Source organism: Xenopus tropicalis, chromosome 1 (assembly GCF_000004195.4).
Source record: "Xenopus tropicalis strain Nigerian chromosome 1, UCB_Xtro_10.0, whole genome shotgun sequence".
Classification (NCBI taxonomy): domain Eukaryota; kingdom Metazoa; phylum Chordata; class Amphibia; order Anura; family Pipidae; genus Xenopus; species Xenopus tropicalis.
The window spans coordinates 69,869,072-69,890,140 of record NC_030677.2 but is presented as its reverse complement, the minus strand read 5'-3'; the positions used below and the strand labels follow the sequence as shown (position 1 = coordinate 69,890,140).

Below are 21,069 nucleotides of genomic sequence, written 5' to 3'. Positions count from 1 at the left end.
GCCTGTAGCAAAAGTATTTATATTTAAGGGGTGATATATCAACTTTGTAACTTTTGCTGAGCAGTTACGCAATTATCGGTTGCTTTCGCTTTAACAAATGTTCATTTTTATTTACATATTATACCAATACCAACTGTACAGATACTTTCTCCCCGCATGCAATTTGCATCAGGGAGCTAGGATTTAGACAGATGCTAGTTGTTGCTGAGCAGCAATGAGCAGTACCATGCCGCAGGGCAAAATGGAGTTTGACTCCACAAAACAGCCTCACACATTTTGACAAACTGAAACCTTTATCAGCTTTGAGAAACATGTCAGTTCATTAAAAAAAAAAAAACTTTCTTGGCTGTCAGAAAAGTTTCCCAGTTCATATTTCATAAAGCTTCCTCATTGTCTCTAAAGTAATTTATTGATATACCTGTTATTAGAGACAGCGTAAAATCCTATCAGTGACAATATTTACCGTATTAAAAAATGAAAGTGCTTTATTAAAAATCATTCAGAGGTCTGTGAATCTAAGATTATGATTTTAATAAACCATCAAAAACATATTCAGGCTCGGTACAATTGTTACTGACTTACGTTCCCATCAGTTTTAAAACTGTCACTTTCATGGACTTTTACAGAGCTATGAGAGCTTATTGGAATTGCTTTTATTTTGTTTCTCAGATCAGGACAACACAAAGCAATAGCTACTTACAACATATGACTTGAGACGGACAGGAATGCCTGGTTGTTTCTTATCCCACTGCCCATTCCCATTCCACACCTGCTCTCCTACCTAAGAGGAAGCCCTCTGTCTTCCAGCCCAACCACCACTGCAAGGCCTAATTCCTCTATTGTTACGCCATTGATTTATAGAAACAGGGGGCAGCTCAAGAGTTCATTGTGAAGTGCATCACTGTTCTTTGTGCACACCCATGGCCTAGCTCAAACTATAGCAATGTCACTCAAACACTTCTTACTTTTGCAGTATTACAGGAAAATGTGTGTGTAAATTATATATATTTATATAGGTCACTACAACTTTTAATTCATTATTATTATTAGTATTATTATTATTAACACATATTTACAAAGCTCCAGCTACAGATTCCACGGCGCTGTACAATAAATAGGGGCATACATTAAACATACAGATTACATACAAAAACACAATAACTGATACCCTGCCCAAAGATGCTTAAAGTTCATTACGATTAAAATAATTTGCTGAGGAGTTTGCACCTACAATAAGGTACAGGACCACAGGTAAGGCAGTTCATGAAATTTTAAGGTTAATTCCATTTTTTTTTTTTATCATTATATTACGTGCTCTTTTTACTGTATAAATCATAAATTGTAAAGGACATACATTTCCCAGTATCTGCCAGCCAGGACTGATTATTTAACTTAATGAGAATCTGGCCACTGCATTATACTGCAAATAGATGACTATGACTATGGTAATTACCTCTTTTAAAAAAAGGAACAAGTTTAAAAATGTCCCTCTTAAAAATGGCAGTGTCAGAGGATCCTCATGTTAAGTTTAGGCTGGACTATTATAATAAGATAATCAAACAGAGCAATGGTTTAGAGGTACTGTACAGATCACAGCACCCTACAGCAGACTTTGTTGGGATAAATATGAACAAAATGCTGAAAATCTGCAATGTTCTTATTGATGAACTTGAAATTGATGATTGCAGTCATGAATATGAGCCTCGTGGTACCATGATATGATTCATCATTTAAGAAATAATCTAAAGATTAAACAAAATAATTCTGTAATATCCATTTTTGTCATAATTTCATACATGCAGTGTTCATACATAAGTTAATAACCTAACTAAGAAGAGTAATGATTTGTATTTTTCAGCCAGGCATGATAAGCAGAACCATACGAGTCAGGTTTAAAAGTAAACTAAATTTACAGGTTGTTGTTAGCCTTGGCAAAGTTGGTTTCATGAGGAGTCCTGTTTTTCCCACATGTATAAGGAAAGAGTTATAGAGGGAAAATGCAGAAGGATAGTCTTGGGTCCCTTTGCTTTGGAGATATGGTGACATTTTTATTTAATTTATAATATATCTTCAACATCTGCTTTTGTATAAAGGCTAGGGAGCTTTTCGTTTCATTCATGCCATAGTACTGAATTATGGGTTGGGGGGGGGGGCTAACATTTAAAGACCATGGACAGCATAGATTCAAACCTACATAAATGGACATTTGATTATTAAGCTTTTAAGGAGGATCACTTCAGTAGATTACAGTGCTATGCAGATGTTTTTCACTGACAAGCTTAATCATAGGACTTAGCCAGGATATGAGTGTGAGGGATTTATTGAGTGCTATGAAATGCTAATAAATAAAAATAAGGTAAGGAAGATTTAAGGGTGGAAATAAATGGATAAACAATTCTAATGTAGTCATAGTAAGTTAGTGGACAACTGTGATAATCAATGCATTTTGAAGATGTCCTTTACAGCAGTAACATCCTGCCTGTATTAGACTCAGAGACCTTCAGTTTACAATACAGACTGCAATACCTCGGCTTTATATGAGCATGCAGTTGGAGTCCTGCATCAGTGCTTTGTTTTATTGAGTTTTTTTTCCTCTTATTGATTTTCTGTTTTTTTATATTGGCCTGTACTGCTCACCACTTTTCCTCATGATTATTTGGTGGTTTATTTGGTTCTGACCAGACCTACCTGTTTTTGTTGGTTCAGTCTCTGAGTTTATGTTTGACTCCCTTGTTTGCCCCTGTGGGAGTTTCTGGGTTCTTGTGTGTTTAGACCTGGTGGCACCCAAGTAACGGAAGGCCCAAAGTCAAATGGGGCTGTTATAGGCAGGAGAGCATGCCTGGAATCCAGTTCTTCCCCTAGGGTTTGGCATATCTTTACTTGACAAGGTGACTGTTGACTTTAAGCAGGTATTGGTTATTGCAAATACAAATCATTGGGTGTCTACTTTATGTGGTATATTTGTCAAAGGGTGAAATAGAGTTCACAGTTTATTTGTGTGGGATTTTTAGGAGTATATTTATCAATGGGAGAAAGTACATGCATAGAGAGCTGCAGAAGTTCCCTCTTGGATACTTTGGCAAGCTCTGTTTCACTCTTTAAAAATATCACCATTTTCTGTGGTATGTAATTTTTTGTGATATTTTACCCTTTGATTTACCTAATAAATGTCTATGTTCTTTCCATCGATGTTGATACTGCAGTTTGTCAGATCCACGGACATAGTTATGGACCTTTATCAAGAACTTTGGCAAGTGTATAGATGTTTTTATTCCAAGTATGCAAGGCAAATTCATGCCAAATACATAAGGGCGCTTCTTATATTTATGCTATGAACATCCATGCTTCTTATTTGTATTAGTGCCGTGAGTAGACAATTAAAGTAGCGGGGCATCATAATTCATTAAGATATTAATAAAAATATCTCTGAGCTGTGACAAATAGGAAGCAATTCATTGCACAGCTTAAGGAAACTTCTCAAATTTCTTATGTATACACATGGGAGGTTCTTAAGAATGTGACAGCACCATGTATCTGCTAACCGCAAGGAAAGCATTATTAAGTATTTGATTAAATTGGCAAATTAAGGACATGCACACTGCCCTGAACTTCGGTCATAAACCTGTCGAAATGACAGATGACATTATGAATACGGTCTGACAGGACTGTCTGATAGAAATATTCTTAAGGGATGACAAACATAATGATAGTTAGAAGAATCATAATTTAATAAATTCATCTCAGGGGATTGGAACATTTAAGTATCCAATATTTTCTTTTCAGGACCTTTTGTAGAAGCATTGCTGTACCTGTGAAAGAAGGCTCAGTATATTAAAATACATCATTTAGTGTTTTTTCATTTTACAAATCTTTGTATTTTTACATTATATTTGTATTGCACATTTTTGTATTGCAATAGACCTCAGTGCTGTACTTTCAGAGCAAGGTGTACTCATGTTCAAATATATTTTTCAGTACAGTAGATTTAATTAGAACTTTGATGACCATATAATCCCAATACACCCTACATGAGTAATTTATAGAAACATTTTCTGCTGGCATAAGCAATGGAAGACAGAGTTCACACAAAAAAAGGAATCATTCATTCATGTAATGAGAAAGAGAAGACTTTATTTTTAACTTTTACAACACGAAGTTGTTTTTTTTTTTGAAACGCCAAGGATTCTAAATAATAAAAAGGTGGGTTACATGCCTAGACACAGCGCTGGATTTATATTCTGGGTGCCCTAGGCCGCCCCCATTGATCCCCACCCCCCAACTCCTCATCTAAATATATGTTATATTCAACAGAACGTCAGAGTGTTCTAGAAATCACTGAGGTTAAGTGCATAATACCAAGGATCCCCCTTTTGATAAAAAAATAAATAAAAGAGATCTGTTTGTATCATGAAGATACGCAAAACAATCCTCTCAATTTAAGCACAACTGGTCTCCACAAGTGTAAGAATATAGTTGGACCCCCTGTCGTGTTATAGACTGTTCAGTCTGCAGGCGTGTTAATGCATGCCTTGCTATATTCTATGCTGGAAATGTCAAAGTATCTGTTGGAATTATAGTAAGCCAACAAGAGATGACGTGCTGGGTAACAACTATCAAACATACAAAATAATTAATAAAGAAACACTGAAACACACAGACCTTAGCAGAAATGTGTAAAGAGCTAACAGAAACAAAGTCCAAGTTCAGGCACAGGGTCAGGGCAGGCTGCAAGGCAAATGTAGTCTGTAAAGGAGGCAGAAGCCAGGGCAGGCAGCAGACAAGTAGAATCCATATATTAGGCTATGGTAAAAACATGGGTGGCAAAGGGAGGGCAGGTAAAGACAGGATTTAGAAGCATGGTTGTTAAAATACAGGACACAGGATCTCAGGAGCTAGGAACATGACAGGCGCATCGTTGGGATTTGTTCCACCTCTTATCAACCTACCACACCACCCCTTCTATCCCAGAAGAATCACACAGACATCAAATTTTGGATGGAAAGGGCTGCAGAACATTTATTAACACTGAAGTTTAATTTAACACGTACCGTAAGCAAATAGCATAACACGAACATATGATAAACATAAACAAACATAACATGAAAATAAGATAACATATCATGAACATATGATAACTTGAACGTTTGTATAACAAACAACTGTAACAATCTAATAACTGCGCAACGCCACTAGCGCTGCCAGCTGCCATCCTAGCCCGGGACCACCTACTCCTCAACAAACTCACTTCCTGACACACCTCCTTACCCCTGAGGTGCCAGGCGTGCCAACCACCAATAACCATGCAACCATTGGTTCCCGGACTCAACCACTCCGCCAGTCAAACTATAATACCAACTCACCTGTTAGGGGAGGGAGGGTGGGCGTTTTCCTGCACTGTCTAAAATGGACTGGAAGTGGGAAACACCAACTACCTATTTATACCCCCGCCTTGCTGCTATTTGAACCCACCAATCCCAAACCAGCTGGGAGTGGCCTACACCCCCACGACGCTGTCATGCACCTGCTTCCCTACGCCCTGCTACGGGTCACCGGTCACTGGAAGCTTAGTTGCAGCAGAGTCCATTGTAGATCAGGGAGTCCTTAACAGTATCTTACTTGGCCCAAGAAGTATGGCTATATTTTAGGGCTCATTTATGAAGACAGTCACACAAAAATGGATACAGATGCAGTGTTTTTTTATTCCATTTATTAAAGGCACTTGCATCTAAACCTGGTCCCCGCACTTGAGCCATTGTACCCACTCAGGTAGTAATTTCAGGTTTTCACTATGGAATGCATCAAGAGGTGCAGCAGACTTGCTCCCAGAAATCCAATGTGCTAGTTTACAGTGGTTTGCACCTGCAAACAAGGTGCAAATTCAGAGGGGATTATCTATTTCAGCAACATGTACACATCATTTATGGAAATTATGCAGTCCCCACTCCCCCAGTTTTAAGAGGAAACACATCCAATTCATCAAAATGTGCAAGCTCAGTTGCACTTGTCTCATGCTTCAGACGCAATTGTGCTGAGCACAAATCTACATATGGGTGCACAGAAACTTGGCACATTGCCCTTCCGTACTTAAATGAAGAAGTTGTTTAATGAAAATTCTTGACTGATTTTAAAAGCTTCACTACAGATTGTAAGGCTACAAATTCCACTAAACTGTAGGTTTACCCCCAAATAAAGGTGGATTTTTGAAAAGTAAACATTTTGATGATCCAAAATAGGCAAATCTATCTTTCTGCTTCAAGCCTCCAAACTGAAAAGCTTTGCTAAAAGCTTTTTTTATGCTATTTTTGAAAATATCCTGAAAACTTGCAGTTTATAGCCTTTTATATGCCATTTATTATTTGATACTAACATAAAACATCTAAAATATAAAAGCTAGGGGACTTCTGAGCAGTGGCCCAGTGTGCATATGATTATCAAATGATGTGGCATTTAGAGACCCAAAAAAGGAAAGTAATTAATACCAATTGTTATGGCTGTCGCAACTTACTACAAAGTTACATATTTTATTTGTATTTATATGTATTTTATACATTTTTACATTACCTATTTTAAAAGTGGATTCAGGAGTAGTTTATGCAGTGTTTACATCTTAAACAGTTTCAATAGGTAATAGCAATAATAATGAAATGCAATTCTATACAGTACGTATGCTGAATCAAACTTCATGCATAAGAATTGACATTAAACAGTTCCAAAGTTAAGAACTTTGAAATGATTCTAGAAATGTTGATGACATGTTACAAGTTGCAATAAAAGTGATGCGCAGAGATATTAAAAAAGTTCAACACATGTACACATCCGCATTTACTATCTGGGCATTAAATATCAAAAAACAGAAGCCTGGGTATCCCATGTCTGCACTTTGTTAATGCAGGCATGGATTAGCAGCAAATTTCCGCATTTCCTCATTGGTGAATTGTTTCGCGGTAAATTTGTTGCACGTCAAGTTGGGCACCGCCGCGTCAAAACAAGAGAGGGTGACAAATAGCCACGGCGACAAAAAAAAATTGTGTGACAAATGCGTTTCGCAAATTTTCTTGCCGTTTCGCAAATTTTATGGCGAAGCGAAACAGGACAGATTTGCTCATCACTACTTAGGTGCTGTAAATGCAAGAACTGGGCACCATGCTTTGTCTTCAGTATGAGAGTTCTGCATATTTACAGTGCCTGTAGTGTTGCCTTGCTCTAATATCTATGTCTATCATCAATATCTGGAATTCATTACACAGGGGTGCTAATTCCAAAGTGACATGACTATCTGACACTCACGGGAATTACCCCTCCATCATCACCACCGGTATAGGAAAGAGTAGATTACATTAGTTCACCTGATTTTCAAAACAATGACACTGGGAATGTGGACACTCTAAAATCTATGGAGACCTGTCAAAGCAGAAAAAATAAAATATATTCAATAACCTGTAACAACGGACATTTTTAAAATATAGGTATATTTTAATGCACAACACAAGAACATTTGTAAAAATAACCATCCCCCAAGTATGTTTTATTTTAGCTTGACTTTTCAAGCAATATATATATATAAAACACCTTTGAAATTGTATAGCATTTGGATAAGTGCTCTTACTGGTTGGCATTTTTAAAGAAAGGAGAATTTAATTCTCCATAGTTACACATTTTTTCAGTTTAATAGTATATTATATAATAAAAATCCCAGCATAAATTATTTTGTTCTGAAAAGATTGTGCAATCTTTCCCCCCTTCCTGAAGTCCATTATGTGTTTGCTATTTAAATCAAAAGGCAGTCTTGTGGGAGTATGAATAATCCTTGGCAATTGACATTTGCTCTATTGCACATTAGAAGCTCTAGTTAATACAAAGTGAACACTAAACAATTTGTTGCAAATTATATCTATTAACCGATCTAGAAGACATTTCCTTCCAAAACAACACATCTTTTAGACATTAGTATATTGGTATACATGCAGTCACAAAAAAATAATAAATTGATAAAATCAACTCATGCATTTAAAGACAGTGCAGTTACAGAGCACAAGGGTTTTTGACACCCCTTCTCTGTATATTTACTGCCTGGAAAAAAGCATTGTTATATAAATAATTATTTGAATATTCTTTCTGTGTTGCATTAATGATTTATTATTGTCTTTTATATTCAAATTGAAGCATAGGGGCCCACTAGGTTTTTTCCCAGTGACCCACCGGCCCAGTCTGCCCCTGGTTATACCTTGGCTGCATGTTACCAGTCCAGTGTAATTCTCTTCACTGTAACTGTAAATACAGCACAGGTATGTGATCTGTTATCTGCAAGCCCATTATCCAGAAAGTTCCCAATTACGGGAAGGCCATCATCCATAGACTCCATTTTAATCAAATAATTCAAAACTGTAAAACATAATACCTTTTTTCAGTAATAATAAAACAGTCCCTTGTACTTGATCCTAATGAAAAGATAATTTAATCTCATTGAAGGCAAAACAATTCTATTGGGTTTATTAATGTTTAAATGATTTTTTAGCAAACAAATTATGGAGACCCAAATAACGGAAAGATCGCCTATCTGGAAAACCCCAGGCCCCGCGCATTCTGGATAACAAGTCCCATACCTGTACCGTAACACACCCTTATACATTTTGTTCAGTAATGACATCAAAGAACATATACAACACTGTATCCAAGTTTGCTGCAGAAAAGGATCTTTATAGAACAATTAAATCCATCCTTCAGATAAATCCGGAGAAACGTATGAACTGGAAGTGACACAGCCAGATGAATGATTAATTGCAAATAAATGTAAGGTAATGCATTTGGGATTTAAAATAGGCAGACTACTTTTTTACTTATAACATTCTCATGCCTTAATTAAACAGTAGATTTTCCAGAGGAATTGAGGGCATCTACTGGGATTAAGGGAAGAGGATTCATCTTAAGGTGCAAAAAGGGTTTTTTTACAGTGAAGCCAATGCCTTTTAGCAAGAAAGAAAACAAAAGGTTACTGGCATTAATCCTCTTGCAATGCTGGTCCCATTGACATTATGAAGTCAGGATAGGATTTTTCCCCTACAGAGGCAAAATGAACATAATGTAATATGAATCAAGTAAGAGTTAGGAAACATGTTTAGATGTTTACAAAAAACTGATCCGGGTGATGATCCCTTTTTCAACCATAGCTTCTGTGTAATTTTCAGAAGTTTGGGGGAATGTACATTTAAGACACACTTTTATATTTAGTCAAATCAATGTTGGCTTCTGCTCCTGCCATTAGATATATCAGACAATACTTAGCCTGCTAGGTCATACTACTAATCCATTTTATTGCAAGAGGATTACCACACAAAGCCTCAATTGATGACTAGGGGACAATAACTCTGGTAAGCGAATGATTGGCACATACCTTAACTAATTAAGTTAAGTTAATTACACACACTAGCCAATACAGCATATATCAGTCTATAAGACACAAGAGCTATAAATATCTTTTAAATTATATCCTTATATATGGAGTTTATATGGTTATAATTGGTGCTTAGTGATGTCTTTTCTGTCACATGACTCACTGTATTATAATAAATGTACCCCCTGTTGTAAAATTTGAGTATATTAGGATACAGTATATGAGGATATTAGAAGTCACCTCTGAGTTCCATGACCTTCGGCCTCATGCTTTTATTTGGTCATGGAACTCCTCGGTGACTTATAATATCCCTATATTTTACAATTTTGCAGATTTGCAATAATAAAAATGCTAAAACAATCCCCTGAAGGTTGTCTGAAATGTTTAGCTCTGGCCATACTTCACAGCAGGTGCTTGGGTGCATTCTTTAGAAAATTGCTCTGGATTGGTCCCGTTGGCTAATTCTTTATCCATCTAAGGCTTTTGACATAGACAATGGATTTCTAAGGCTAACATACATTAATAGAAACAAGTATTCACCGTCTGGAGATGCTACTTACTGCTTAGCATACATAGATGTTGGGCCTTTCCCAAATTCAAATTTTAACGGAAGCTGTGGGACCTAAGTTTAAGGATTGTGATCAGATTTGTATATTCCTTGGTCCATTGTTTTATCAGTCATTATATTGTGCAGTACTATATGCTTGACTGACATTTTTGGCAAGTGTCTGTTTGCATCATTGCATTGGTTCTTTATACTGATCATCTACATGACAATACAGGGCTTGAACAGATTTATTTTCTAGAATAGTACTCTCCTGAGAGACGCCTCTTTTTAAAAATCAATTTCCTGGTAAAGTCAAGGAAGAATTCCATCATTTTTCTTTTTAATTTGCCCAAGAAGTATTGACGTCTCTAGTTGAGGTGATCAAACCAACTATTGCTGCCTCCACTGACTAAAATAGAAACAAATATGTAGATAAATAAGTTTCATTATTAAGATTTAGAAAATTCATCTTAAAGAAATATTGCTTCTAAGCATTATGGATATGCTTCCTAAACAGTGTCAGATCCCAGTCCCCCCGTCCAGTCTGACCCTGTTCCAAAAAGTGCAACAAATTTGATGTTTGCTGTTTTTCTCAACCCATTTCCAGATTAGAAACAAAAGGTTCACCCTTAAATAAATTCAAATTGGATTTTCATTTGGTTTTCTTTTTTAAATGTTTTATGATTTAGAAGCATTCCTTCTTTGCCTCTATCCACCCTGCAACTGAAAAGCCTTTCTGGTTGCCATGGTTACTGATCTCAGCAACCAAAAAAAAGTTGACCATAAGGCTCTAATTTTACAGTTATTTTTGTTTGTTTGTTTCTCTAATTAGTCACATCTATCACTTTGACTACCAAACTTCTACCTGGTTGTTAATTATGCCTTACCACACAAATAGCAGATAAAATGTCAAATCAGAGTAACAGCAGAGTAAAACATATAAAAATATGCAACAGATGCAGTTAATTGGTATTTTTTGCATTTAAAAGAACTGCTTATAATCCAAAATTAAAATAGACTCAGACACTGCTGATAAAGGGCATAGATGTAGATAATAACAGCTATTTTTATCAGCTGTGTGTGAGTTCATCCTACCTTGTGGTTAGATAGTAATCAACTGCGACATGCACATGGTATTGACCACTGCCTTGTACAGTATTTGATTAGGTTTTGTACTTCAGTGTGCTTACTATTTATTCCACGAATGCTTGGACCATGTTTCCTGATCATATTCTTCTACATCTGATACTGGTAGGTATAGAACATGCAATGGAAGAGCCATGGGCATTGTTCAACCTCTGAGAATATTATATGATGGTAATCACCTTGTGAAGACGAGTCTACTGCCTTTAACCACTACTAAACAACATTTCCTAGCATCCTCAGAGGAATTCTAGGAGTCGTAGTTTAACAGCAGCATTAAAACTACTGGTTGTATATTCCTGTCATGTAACAAACAAAGCAAACCACGGGATTCTCTGTGTGCCTAAATTCTTTTATACATAGCTATGGAAATAGAAGCATTACATTTAATTATAACATTCACTGCTATAATAGGTGTTAATATCTCTTCTTGTACTTGGTTTATTTTTTGCATTGCAAAAATTTAGAACATTATATAAATAAAAGGAGTCCCACAATACTAATAATATAAAAGCACCAGGTCACACCCCTAAAGGGTTCATTAACCATTAGATGGTGCAAGTGGGCAATTATCATACAAATGAGTGCTTACAGTTAGCCCCAGTGTGGCATTGCTGCACTTATGTGGCAGGGTGTGCATTTTATATTACATCTAGTGCATACTTGCGCACTTTTGCCCTGGCATTCATTGTATATGATTGTGTATCATTGCAGAAGCATAAAGATGTTTACCTGAAAAAGATGGGGAAACAAAGTGAATCATAGTCAAACCTTAACACTTTTTTGCACACTGTAGGGCTGATTTATGTTTGCAAGCACACTGAGCAACGTGAAATTCTGAGTGCAGTCACCATGCTTTTCCCCCACAATCCACCATTTTCCCCACAATTCTGGCATCATTGCAGACAGAGATGGCCGATTCATGCAGTTCCTCAAAATGGATGCTAATCGGGTTAATTCTGTCTGGCATAATTTCCGGTGTTCTCCATGCATGTGGTTTTTCCACAAGTGTGTTGTGCCTACTGCCACAGCTGAGGGAACCCTGACTCCTAGTCAGGAGGTGATGGTAGCTTTAGGGTTCCCATGCAGCTATAGGCACGGCAGAACCTGATTCAGAATGAAGGGCATGAAAGATTGAGTAGTTTGAGCGCAACTCTATGGAAATGCAAAGAGTGCATTTTGACGCAAGTACCTTTAATGAAAGTGGTTTTATGCACACAAGTTGTCCACTGCATCTGCAGATGAAAATGAGCCCTTGTGTCTTGCCTCCCTTTAGTAAATGAGCCTCAAATTTTTGTATATAAAAAAAAAGTTTGTATAATAATGTGTTGATGTTTTACTTTTAAGCAATACCTCTTAACCTACACATTTCTTCTAAATAAAATGATTGCCTTAACAATTAAAATACAAACAGATTTTCCAGTATACTAAATAAGAGTTTGCACCTGTTTTTGTGTATCTTTTCCCCAGGTCTTTCATTAAAGTTGCAGCAACAACAGTTTTATTAGCGATTGTATTTTATTGCTTTGACACTGACCCCATAGTGAATGCACTGCATGTTACCCACTGCTTTTTGATTGTTGTGACCTTTTTGATCCTGCCATGATTGCAGATCCATCTGTTTTACTAAGTTTACGTGAGGATATTGGTTGACATTTGCAAGATGATGCTGCCCTCTTGTGATAAAAGAAGTAAACACTGTCACTGCTGCAAAAGAGGCATGCAGTCACCGAATATGTGTAGTTCAATGGGCAACAATATGAAACTTAAATGTATTAAATTGAGGGTTAAAATAAATTATTTTTGATAACTAGACAAAGGGTTAAAATATGATCACCAAGATCCGCGGTTGTGTCTCATCCCTTTTATTTCTTCTTAGTGTTTTTTGCCTTTTATATTTGTTTCTTGGTATTAGAGAAGAAGAAGCCACTGTGATTTGAGTTCAAACTTTATTATATATCATGCATAAGTATTTGTATAACATACAAATGTTTGAAGAACACTAGACATATGTATCATAAGTGATCTTAAAAAAACTGTTTAGTGTAAAAATAAATAGAAAAAGGAAATAGACTGCATTCAAGCAAATTAAGCTGGGGAGCTGACCCCATTTATTCCTTTGGTGCAGTCTCTATTTCCTTTTTCTATGCATTGTTGGAGCGTTGCCATAAGTCTAGGAGACTCTGCACCAAAGAAATTTGTTTAGCGTCAATGCAGCTGTGTACTTTTTGTTTGCTACAGTGTAAAAATAAGACTGGGTAAATAGTTAGGCTGTGCAAAAAATGTTTTTAATATAGTTAGAAAAAAATGTAATCCATAAAGGCCAGATGAACTGAATGTCTAATCTTATAGCCAGACCTCAATGTACTCCTTTGCAGCTTTCTAACTTATTACCAATTCCTAACCAATCAGTGACACAAGGAGAGGCCACATGGGACATAACTGTTCAGGTAGTTTGCTTTTCAATCTGACCTGCGTGCTCAATATCAAAAGCACTGAATTGTTATGTCCCTTGTGGCCCCCTTTCTAGCAGCAAACTGACTAAAAAGTTAGAGAGCTGAAAGGAGGAATTAGTGCTCTGGCTATTATGTAAAAACATCCTCTCACTCCAGCCAGCATTTTTGGTTAACTTTTTTGTCACAGCCTATCTATTTACCAAGTTTTATTTTTGCACTGAACTGTTCCTTTAAGTTCTACAGTTGTTTGGTATATACAGTTTATTTATGTGAGTGATTAGATAGAGATATGAGATAAATGCACTGACTCTTGTCCTGTAAAGCCGTTTCTAAATATGTAATATAGTAACATATCTACATATAGCAGTTGATTTGTATTGAACAAAGACATGTCTATAAAGCCAGAAAGCCTGCATTGTCCTTGTGCCTTTATATAGTGATAAATATGTTTCACAATCTCAAACTGACCCAGTGGGAGAAAATATGGGATGTTTATTCTTTCCCCCCCCCCCCCCATGCCTTACTTATTATTTGTGTCACCTTATGGTCTCTACATTGGCACCCATTGCTTCCACCTAAATCTTATTCCCACTATTACATACTACCTGCTGTCCTGATGCCGTTAGCGTCCTGTAGATGCTTACTGACAACATGAAAAATAATAGTTTTCACGAAAAAGGTTAAATGGGTTAATAGTCAGTACTTATTTCCCCCATGGCTACAAAAAAATTGCCATGTCTACCTCTATCTATCTATCTATCTATCTATCTATCTATCTATCTATCTATCATCTATCTGGTCGCCCTTATAGACCCTCCTTTTCCATCACTCATTAAATCAGCTCCCAGATATAAGGCATCAACAGAGACCCCACAAGACCAAAATAAAAGTTACAGTTAAGGACATGGATCTATAAAGCAGATGCTTGGAACCTGAGGTTTTCCAGTCTGTCTAGCTTATTTATCTAGTCACCCCTATAGACCCCCCCCCCTTTCCATCGCTTACTAAATCAGCTCCCAGATAGGACACTGGAACATGGTGCTGTATGATAGACATTGATCTATTATGCAGATGCTTGGAACCTGAGGTTTTCTGGTCTGTCTGTCTATCTATCTATCTAGTCATCCCTATAGACCCCCCTCTTCCATCACTCACTAAATCAGCTCCCAGATAGAACACTGGAACATAGTGCTGTATTATAGACATAGGATCTATAATGCAGATGCTTGGAACCTTAGGTTTTCCAGGTAAGGGATCTTTCTGTAATTTGGATCACACCATACCTTAATTCTACTAAAAACATTTAAATATTAAATAAACCCAATAGAATTGTTTTAACAACAATATGGATTCATGCAGCTTAGTTACCATCAAGTACAATGTACTGTTTTATTATAACAGAGAACAATTTTTTTCCCCATAGAATCCATTTGCTTAAAATTCAGAATGGGCTCCAGGACAAGGGATGCCACACAAAGCTTTATGTTTTACAAAATAGTACTTAATTATGTAGATTGATGTATTTAAACACAAGCAGAATGCGGGAGCTTACATTAAGGAACCTCTGACGGTATTACAATAAATTGAGCAGACATGACACAAAGCCATGTTAATGTGTTTGGCCATGATGAATCCTTTAAATGTTGCCTTATTTGTATATATCTACTGTTACTAGATGAATTATACTCTGCATTATATATACATAGAAATGTGCACACACTTGTTTTAAGTGTGCTTAATCTAATATATGAACATAAGTAGAATTTATTGTTGGAGTCATATTGTGCTTAAAGCATCATGTCATTGATATTTTACCTTATGTTCCATAGCTATAATCAACGGGGAGTTTCTTTACTCTTTTACTTGTTGAAACAGAGGTTTCTTTGCTTCTAGAGCTTATTTTTATGAGATTGTAATAATGATTAGTTCATGTGTGTAAAAAGTCAATTAATGGTGGCTACAGCAGGGAACATTTTTCATTTGTCTTTTGCTTAGTGCTGTACAGGATATTTTTATCACTTCTGCCTAGATCAAATCATTCTAGATTACTTGAGGGGTTTTTAGCTTAGCATTCTTAATTATTAGTTGTGTGGTTATAATTGTACTGTTTTATTAAGTATGTATGTTTAGAGATTGCTTTGTTTATTTCTAATTGGAGTAAAGATATAATCCAAATGCTTCACTTGGTTCTATATATAGGCATGGGACCTGTTATCCAAAATGCTTGGGACCTGGGGTTAGGATCTCTCTACTAAAAACTGTTTAAACGTTAAATAAACCAAATAGGATTTTTTTGCCTCTAATAAGGACTTATGGTATCTTAGTTGGGATCAAGTACAAGTTACTCTATTACTATTATAGAAAAAAAAGGAAATCATTTTTAAAAATCACAATTATTTATTTATAATGGAATCTATGGGAGATAGGCTTCCCGTAATTCAGAGCTTTCTGGATTTCCTATATTATACTGTATGCATAGCTGCAAGACTGATATCATGATCTTTTTAAGAATGGTGGACACAAATGCATTACTAAGAAATATTTCTTTGCATTGAAAGGCCCTCTGCCACTGACACAAGGCATATATGCTTTTTAGTTCTATTAAAAACTAAAAACTACTAAAAGTGCTGTTATTAATTAGCAATATATTTTTATATCCACTTTACATCCATGTTTAATCCAATTATCCTCTAATATGTTGTGTATTTGTATGGTATATGTAATGTGCTAAGGTGTAAATCAAACATCGGTACAGTTATTATACATTAGTCAATGAGAATAAATATTTAAGTGCTATAAGTGTCCCTACACAATTTATCAGACCCCTGACATAAAAAGCTTACAATTTATTAGGATGAAGAGGAAGACAGAAATAAAACAGTGCATATCTGTTTTCATATTATGCGGTTACAATGTTTAACTATTTAAGCACTTCTATAAAACCTTTTAATGATGAGTGAATCTGTCCCGTTTCGCTTCGCCATAAAACTCACAAAACAGCAAGAAAATTTGCGAAACGCATTGGTCACGTGATTTTTTTGTCGCCCATGTCTTTTTTGTCACCCGCATCTTTTTTTTGTCTTCGCATCTATTTTTTTTGTCCCCCGCACTTTTTGTGACGCGCCTTTTTTTGATGTGCAACAAAACAAATTTCCGTGGCACAAATTTTTCCGCTGCAAATTTTCACGGAAGTTTCATGAAACAATTCGCCAATGGAGAAATGTGGAAATTCGCTGCAACTCCATGCCTGGAGAAAAAATTCACTCATCACTTAAACCTATATATTTTTAGTCTATGCCCATATAATATGCCATAGAATTCAAATTTATTTTTTTAACTGCACTATCTCACTACCCCTTTATTAAATTTGTTATTGCTCCAGCCTACCATCAGGGCCAAAACTAGGGGCATATTTATTATAGTGTGTAAGCCAGTATCACCGATGATGTTGCCAACAGCAACCAATTGGATCCCTGTGTTATTACATATTGAGTGCAAACAAAGAAAAAAAATGCATAATTTGAATATGCCTTCTATCATACACTGTTAAGTCTGCATAATATTTGTGCTTATCCTGAAGAAGTCCTATGTAATATCTTATACTATAAACTACCAAGCGATAAATGCAGTAGATTTAGCACCAACATGCCACTATATTTCTGTGTAAGGTAATGAAAGACACAGTGTCAGTGGAAAATGATTAGACTATAAATAAGGGTATAAAACCACAGCCTGACTGCAAATATTTTCTCATCATTTTTTGTATGTTTATATTTTTCAGGTAATGTCATACTATTTCAGTGACCACAGAAATCCTTTGGATGGGAGAGGAGTCTATTTCACATATCAGAACACACCTGCATATCTGACTGAATTTGCCTTGTAAGTTTTACCATACATGCAGTGCAATGGTCACATAGGCTTCTGCGAGGAGTGCGAGGCCACTTCTGTGCTCTATACACCAAGCCTCATTATGTAAAAATAGAGATTTACAACACACGTGCTAAAAAAATGAATCTTTTTATAAAGCTAAGAAGAAGTTTCAGAACACTTGTATTACTCTTAGTCACGTTCTGCCTGGCAAGTATTGTCATTTCAGCCTATTATTTGTTCTCTGGTCACAAGCAGGCAATCATCCTTGTTGAGACAACTGCACAAACCGAATGTGGAGATGAAAATGTATTACCTTACAGAACAATTGAGATCAAAGCGGCTAAACCTATTGATTCTTCAAAGAAAGATCTTACCATCTTACTTTTTGTAGAGAGCCAGTATTCTCAGCTTGGACAGGACATTGTAGCAATTCTGGAGTCCAGCAGGTTTCCATATCATATATTGATTGCACCAGGAAAGGGAGATATACCTCCTCTTACAAAGGATGGTAAAGGAAAATATGCAATTATTATATATGAAAATGTCTTAAAGTATGCATCCATGGACTCCTGGAACCGAGAGCTTTTGGAAAAATACTGCATTGAGTACAGTGTCAGCATTATTGGGTTTCATAAGGCTAATGAGAACAGCTTGCTGGTTACTGAACTGAAAGGATTTCCTTTAATTCTTTACAATAATGTTGCTCTTAAGGACTGTTTTGTAAATCCAAATTCTCCTCTACTTCACATAACAAAAGCTTCAGTAATTGAAAAAGGACCACTCTCTGGTGAAGACTGGACAGTCTTTCAGTACAACCACTCCACGTATCAACCTGTTATTTTATCTGAATTACAGTTACAGGGAACAAATTCCCAATTTCTATCTGGATCTTCCCACTATGCCACAGTAATTCAGGATCTAGGCCTTCATGATGGAATTCAGAGAGTTCTCTTTGGCAACAACTTGAATTTTTGGCTGCACAAGTTAATTTTTATTGATGCTATCTCTTTTTTGTCTGGGAAAAAGCTCAGCCTGTCTTTAGACAGATACATTCTTGTTGACATAGATGACATATTTGTGGGTAAAGAGGGCACTCGGATGAATATAAATGATGTAAAGGTAAGATGTTGCATGCAAGATCCAATATTAATAAAGGTCATTGTTTCTACAATAGTATACATAGATTCATAAGCTTGTTTTCCTGTTATAGATCATATGAACTAAAGCGGTATTTTTATATTACTAATATTTATACCTACCAAACTACCTTTGATTTTACTTCTGCTAACTGTTGCACTACTATTGGATTTTTTTTTATAAGTTTTTATTTAGGATTTTAACATTTTAACAACAAAAAGAAACAGTTTAGAGAACTACTATTGGATTTAATGTATAATTCCTTATTTTGAAAAATGCATATAAATAAAAAAAATAAACAACAAAATATTAGGAAAGACACGCCCTTGTGCTGGCTATGTTTACAACCTGTAGTATACAGGGTTTCTTGTATTCGTATAAGGCAGAAAATATTTATTTTTTTTAATAATGGCATTTTTAAATTCTCTATTCTATTTTCAGAGAGGAAATTACTCAATATAAGTGCAATTTTTATAACTAAAAGTAAGAACCCCTATTTAAATTAATGGGGAAAAATTGGTGTGCCAAAGTCTGTTTCATTGTTTAATATCAACAAAATAGGGAAAGCTATTTATTTTCTCTGTACCAGAAATGAAGATTGTTGTAAGATCCCTGAGTACAGCTAATTGCACAAGGGAAATTTGGTTTAGGCTGCTGGGCTGACATAGAAACATTGGAGTCCATGTTTTATTTTGAAAAATGACTGTTTAGGGACCAATTTAATATTGTTCTTTAGCATTAAATATGCATAATTTAAAATCTAGATACATATTATTTTATACAATAAGAGCATGTACTTCTACATATATATATTTGTACTGAATTTGTTACTTACATGCATAACTTACATTTATAACAGATAAATAGCGGTATAGAATCTGGTATCTGGAAACCTGTTATTTTGAAAGTTCCAAATTATGGAAATAATTCTAAATTTTAAAAATTTTCTTTTTCTCTGTCATAATAAAACAGTACTTTGTGTTTGACTGTAACTGATATATAATTATTTTTTTATAAAAGGCAAAACCATCCTGATGGGTTTATGTAATATTTAAATGTTTTTTTGTAGACTTAAGGTATGGAGATCCAAATTACACATAGACCCCTTACCTGGTAAACCCCTGGTCCCAAGCATTCTGAATAACAGGTCCCAAACCTGTATCATCTTTCAACTTCCTAAATATAAATCCAAAAGGACTTTAGTTTTGGTTCCGTCGAAAAGAATGTTTCTCACTTAATCTGCTTTAGATCTTGAACGTGTTATAAGCTTAGCATGACATTTATAATATGAGAGAAGATCACACAGTTTCCAGGTTTCTGCTAGACAATCATCAATAGCAATATTGGGCAATATTGGACAGGGCAAGGAAGGAGCAGGCTCACAGCAGGAATTCAGAATACAGCTGTCTAAATCACAGGAAAAATGATCAATGATCCATCACTGGGATAGAGAAGAAGACATGCATAAAACCACCTGGCGGGCTAAGAGGCAAGTCTTTAGAACAGGCCAGGTTGAGGTAGGTGGTAGACAAACAAGTCTATGAGACATGACAGAGGTAAAAGCAAGAAATCAGCAATAGAATTTCAGGACAGAGCAAGTCAGAAGCAGACACGCAGCTGTAACTCAGAATGCCGGAGGCTTGATTACAGTAAAAATGCTAAGTGATCCAGCACTGGAGTAAAAAAGAGAGGTTTGGAGATCCAAACCTACATGGCCTCCTCAACCAGGAGGAGGAGCAGCCAATAAACCCAAAGTCCCTGGTTCAAGACCAGAGAGGTCCAATGAGCTAAAGTGTAGTTATTAAAAATTTCAAAACAATTTGCCCTACTAACTAAAGATAATAATAAGGAATACAGGTGCCATGGGCACACTAATGGCACACATTTCTAGTATGTTTTTACAGGACAGTGATATTTATACATTGTATTATATTAGCCAGGCTACCAAACCAAGCCAGACTAGCCCAGCACTGTTATCATAATTGCCACCTGCTTTTGCAATAGTTCTGCCACAGAGAAATTTAAGTTAGTTCCAAGGACTTTAGAGGACAACTGCTTACAAGAACAAATTCCAATTTTATTTTAATTTCAGATAAAAAAGGCTCACAGACAGGGAAAACAGATACAACCTGCTCCCTTGCAAAATGATATATTTTTAAACATCGTGGGATTTGTGATTGATGAGTCCCATCATCTGATAATCTCCCAGTCCACAGAGTGAAATATGCATTGTTATTTTTCTTATCTTAATATAAATGCTATATCTTAACTGTTTGTGCCAAGTATAAGGTCTGGCTTCAGTCGCTGCTATATCTGCAGGATTTCTTGATAGCACTGTTAAAATCAAGACATGGGCATTGCAGACAGACTGAAAACAACCTACCATATTTTGCTGAATTGTAGCAAAATATGTAAACATATTAAATGATACTGCATGGGGTAACATAATACACAACATCTGTTTTCATTTAATGAAAGGACAATCACTAAAACTATATTGTTTAATATAAGATTCTATATAA

At 35.8% G+C, this 21,069-nt stretch overlaps 1 protein-coding gene across 1 annotated transcript in view; it reads left to right on the top strand.

Annotated features, from left to right (window-relative positions):
• ndst4 (N-deacetylase/N-sulfotransferase (heparan glucosaminyl) 4) overlaps positions 1-21,069 on the top strand; it is a 138,439-nt gene that overhangs the window by 5,699 nt on the left and 111,671 nt on the right. The window contains exon 2 of the mRNA XM_031903014.1: positions 17,319-18,529. Coding sequence (XP_031758874.1) covers positions 17,549-18,529 — 981 coding nt within the window. The 5' untranslated portion in view covers positions 17,319-17,548. The remainder of the gene's footprint in view (positions 1-17,318; positions 18,530-21,069) is intronic.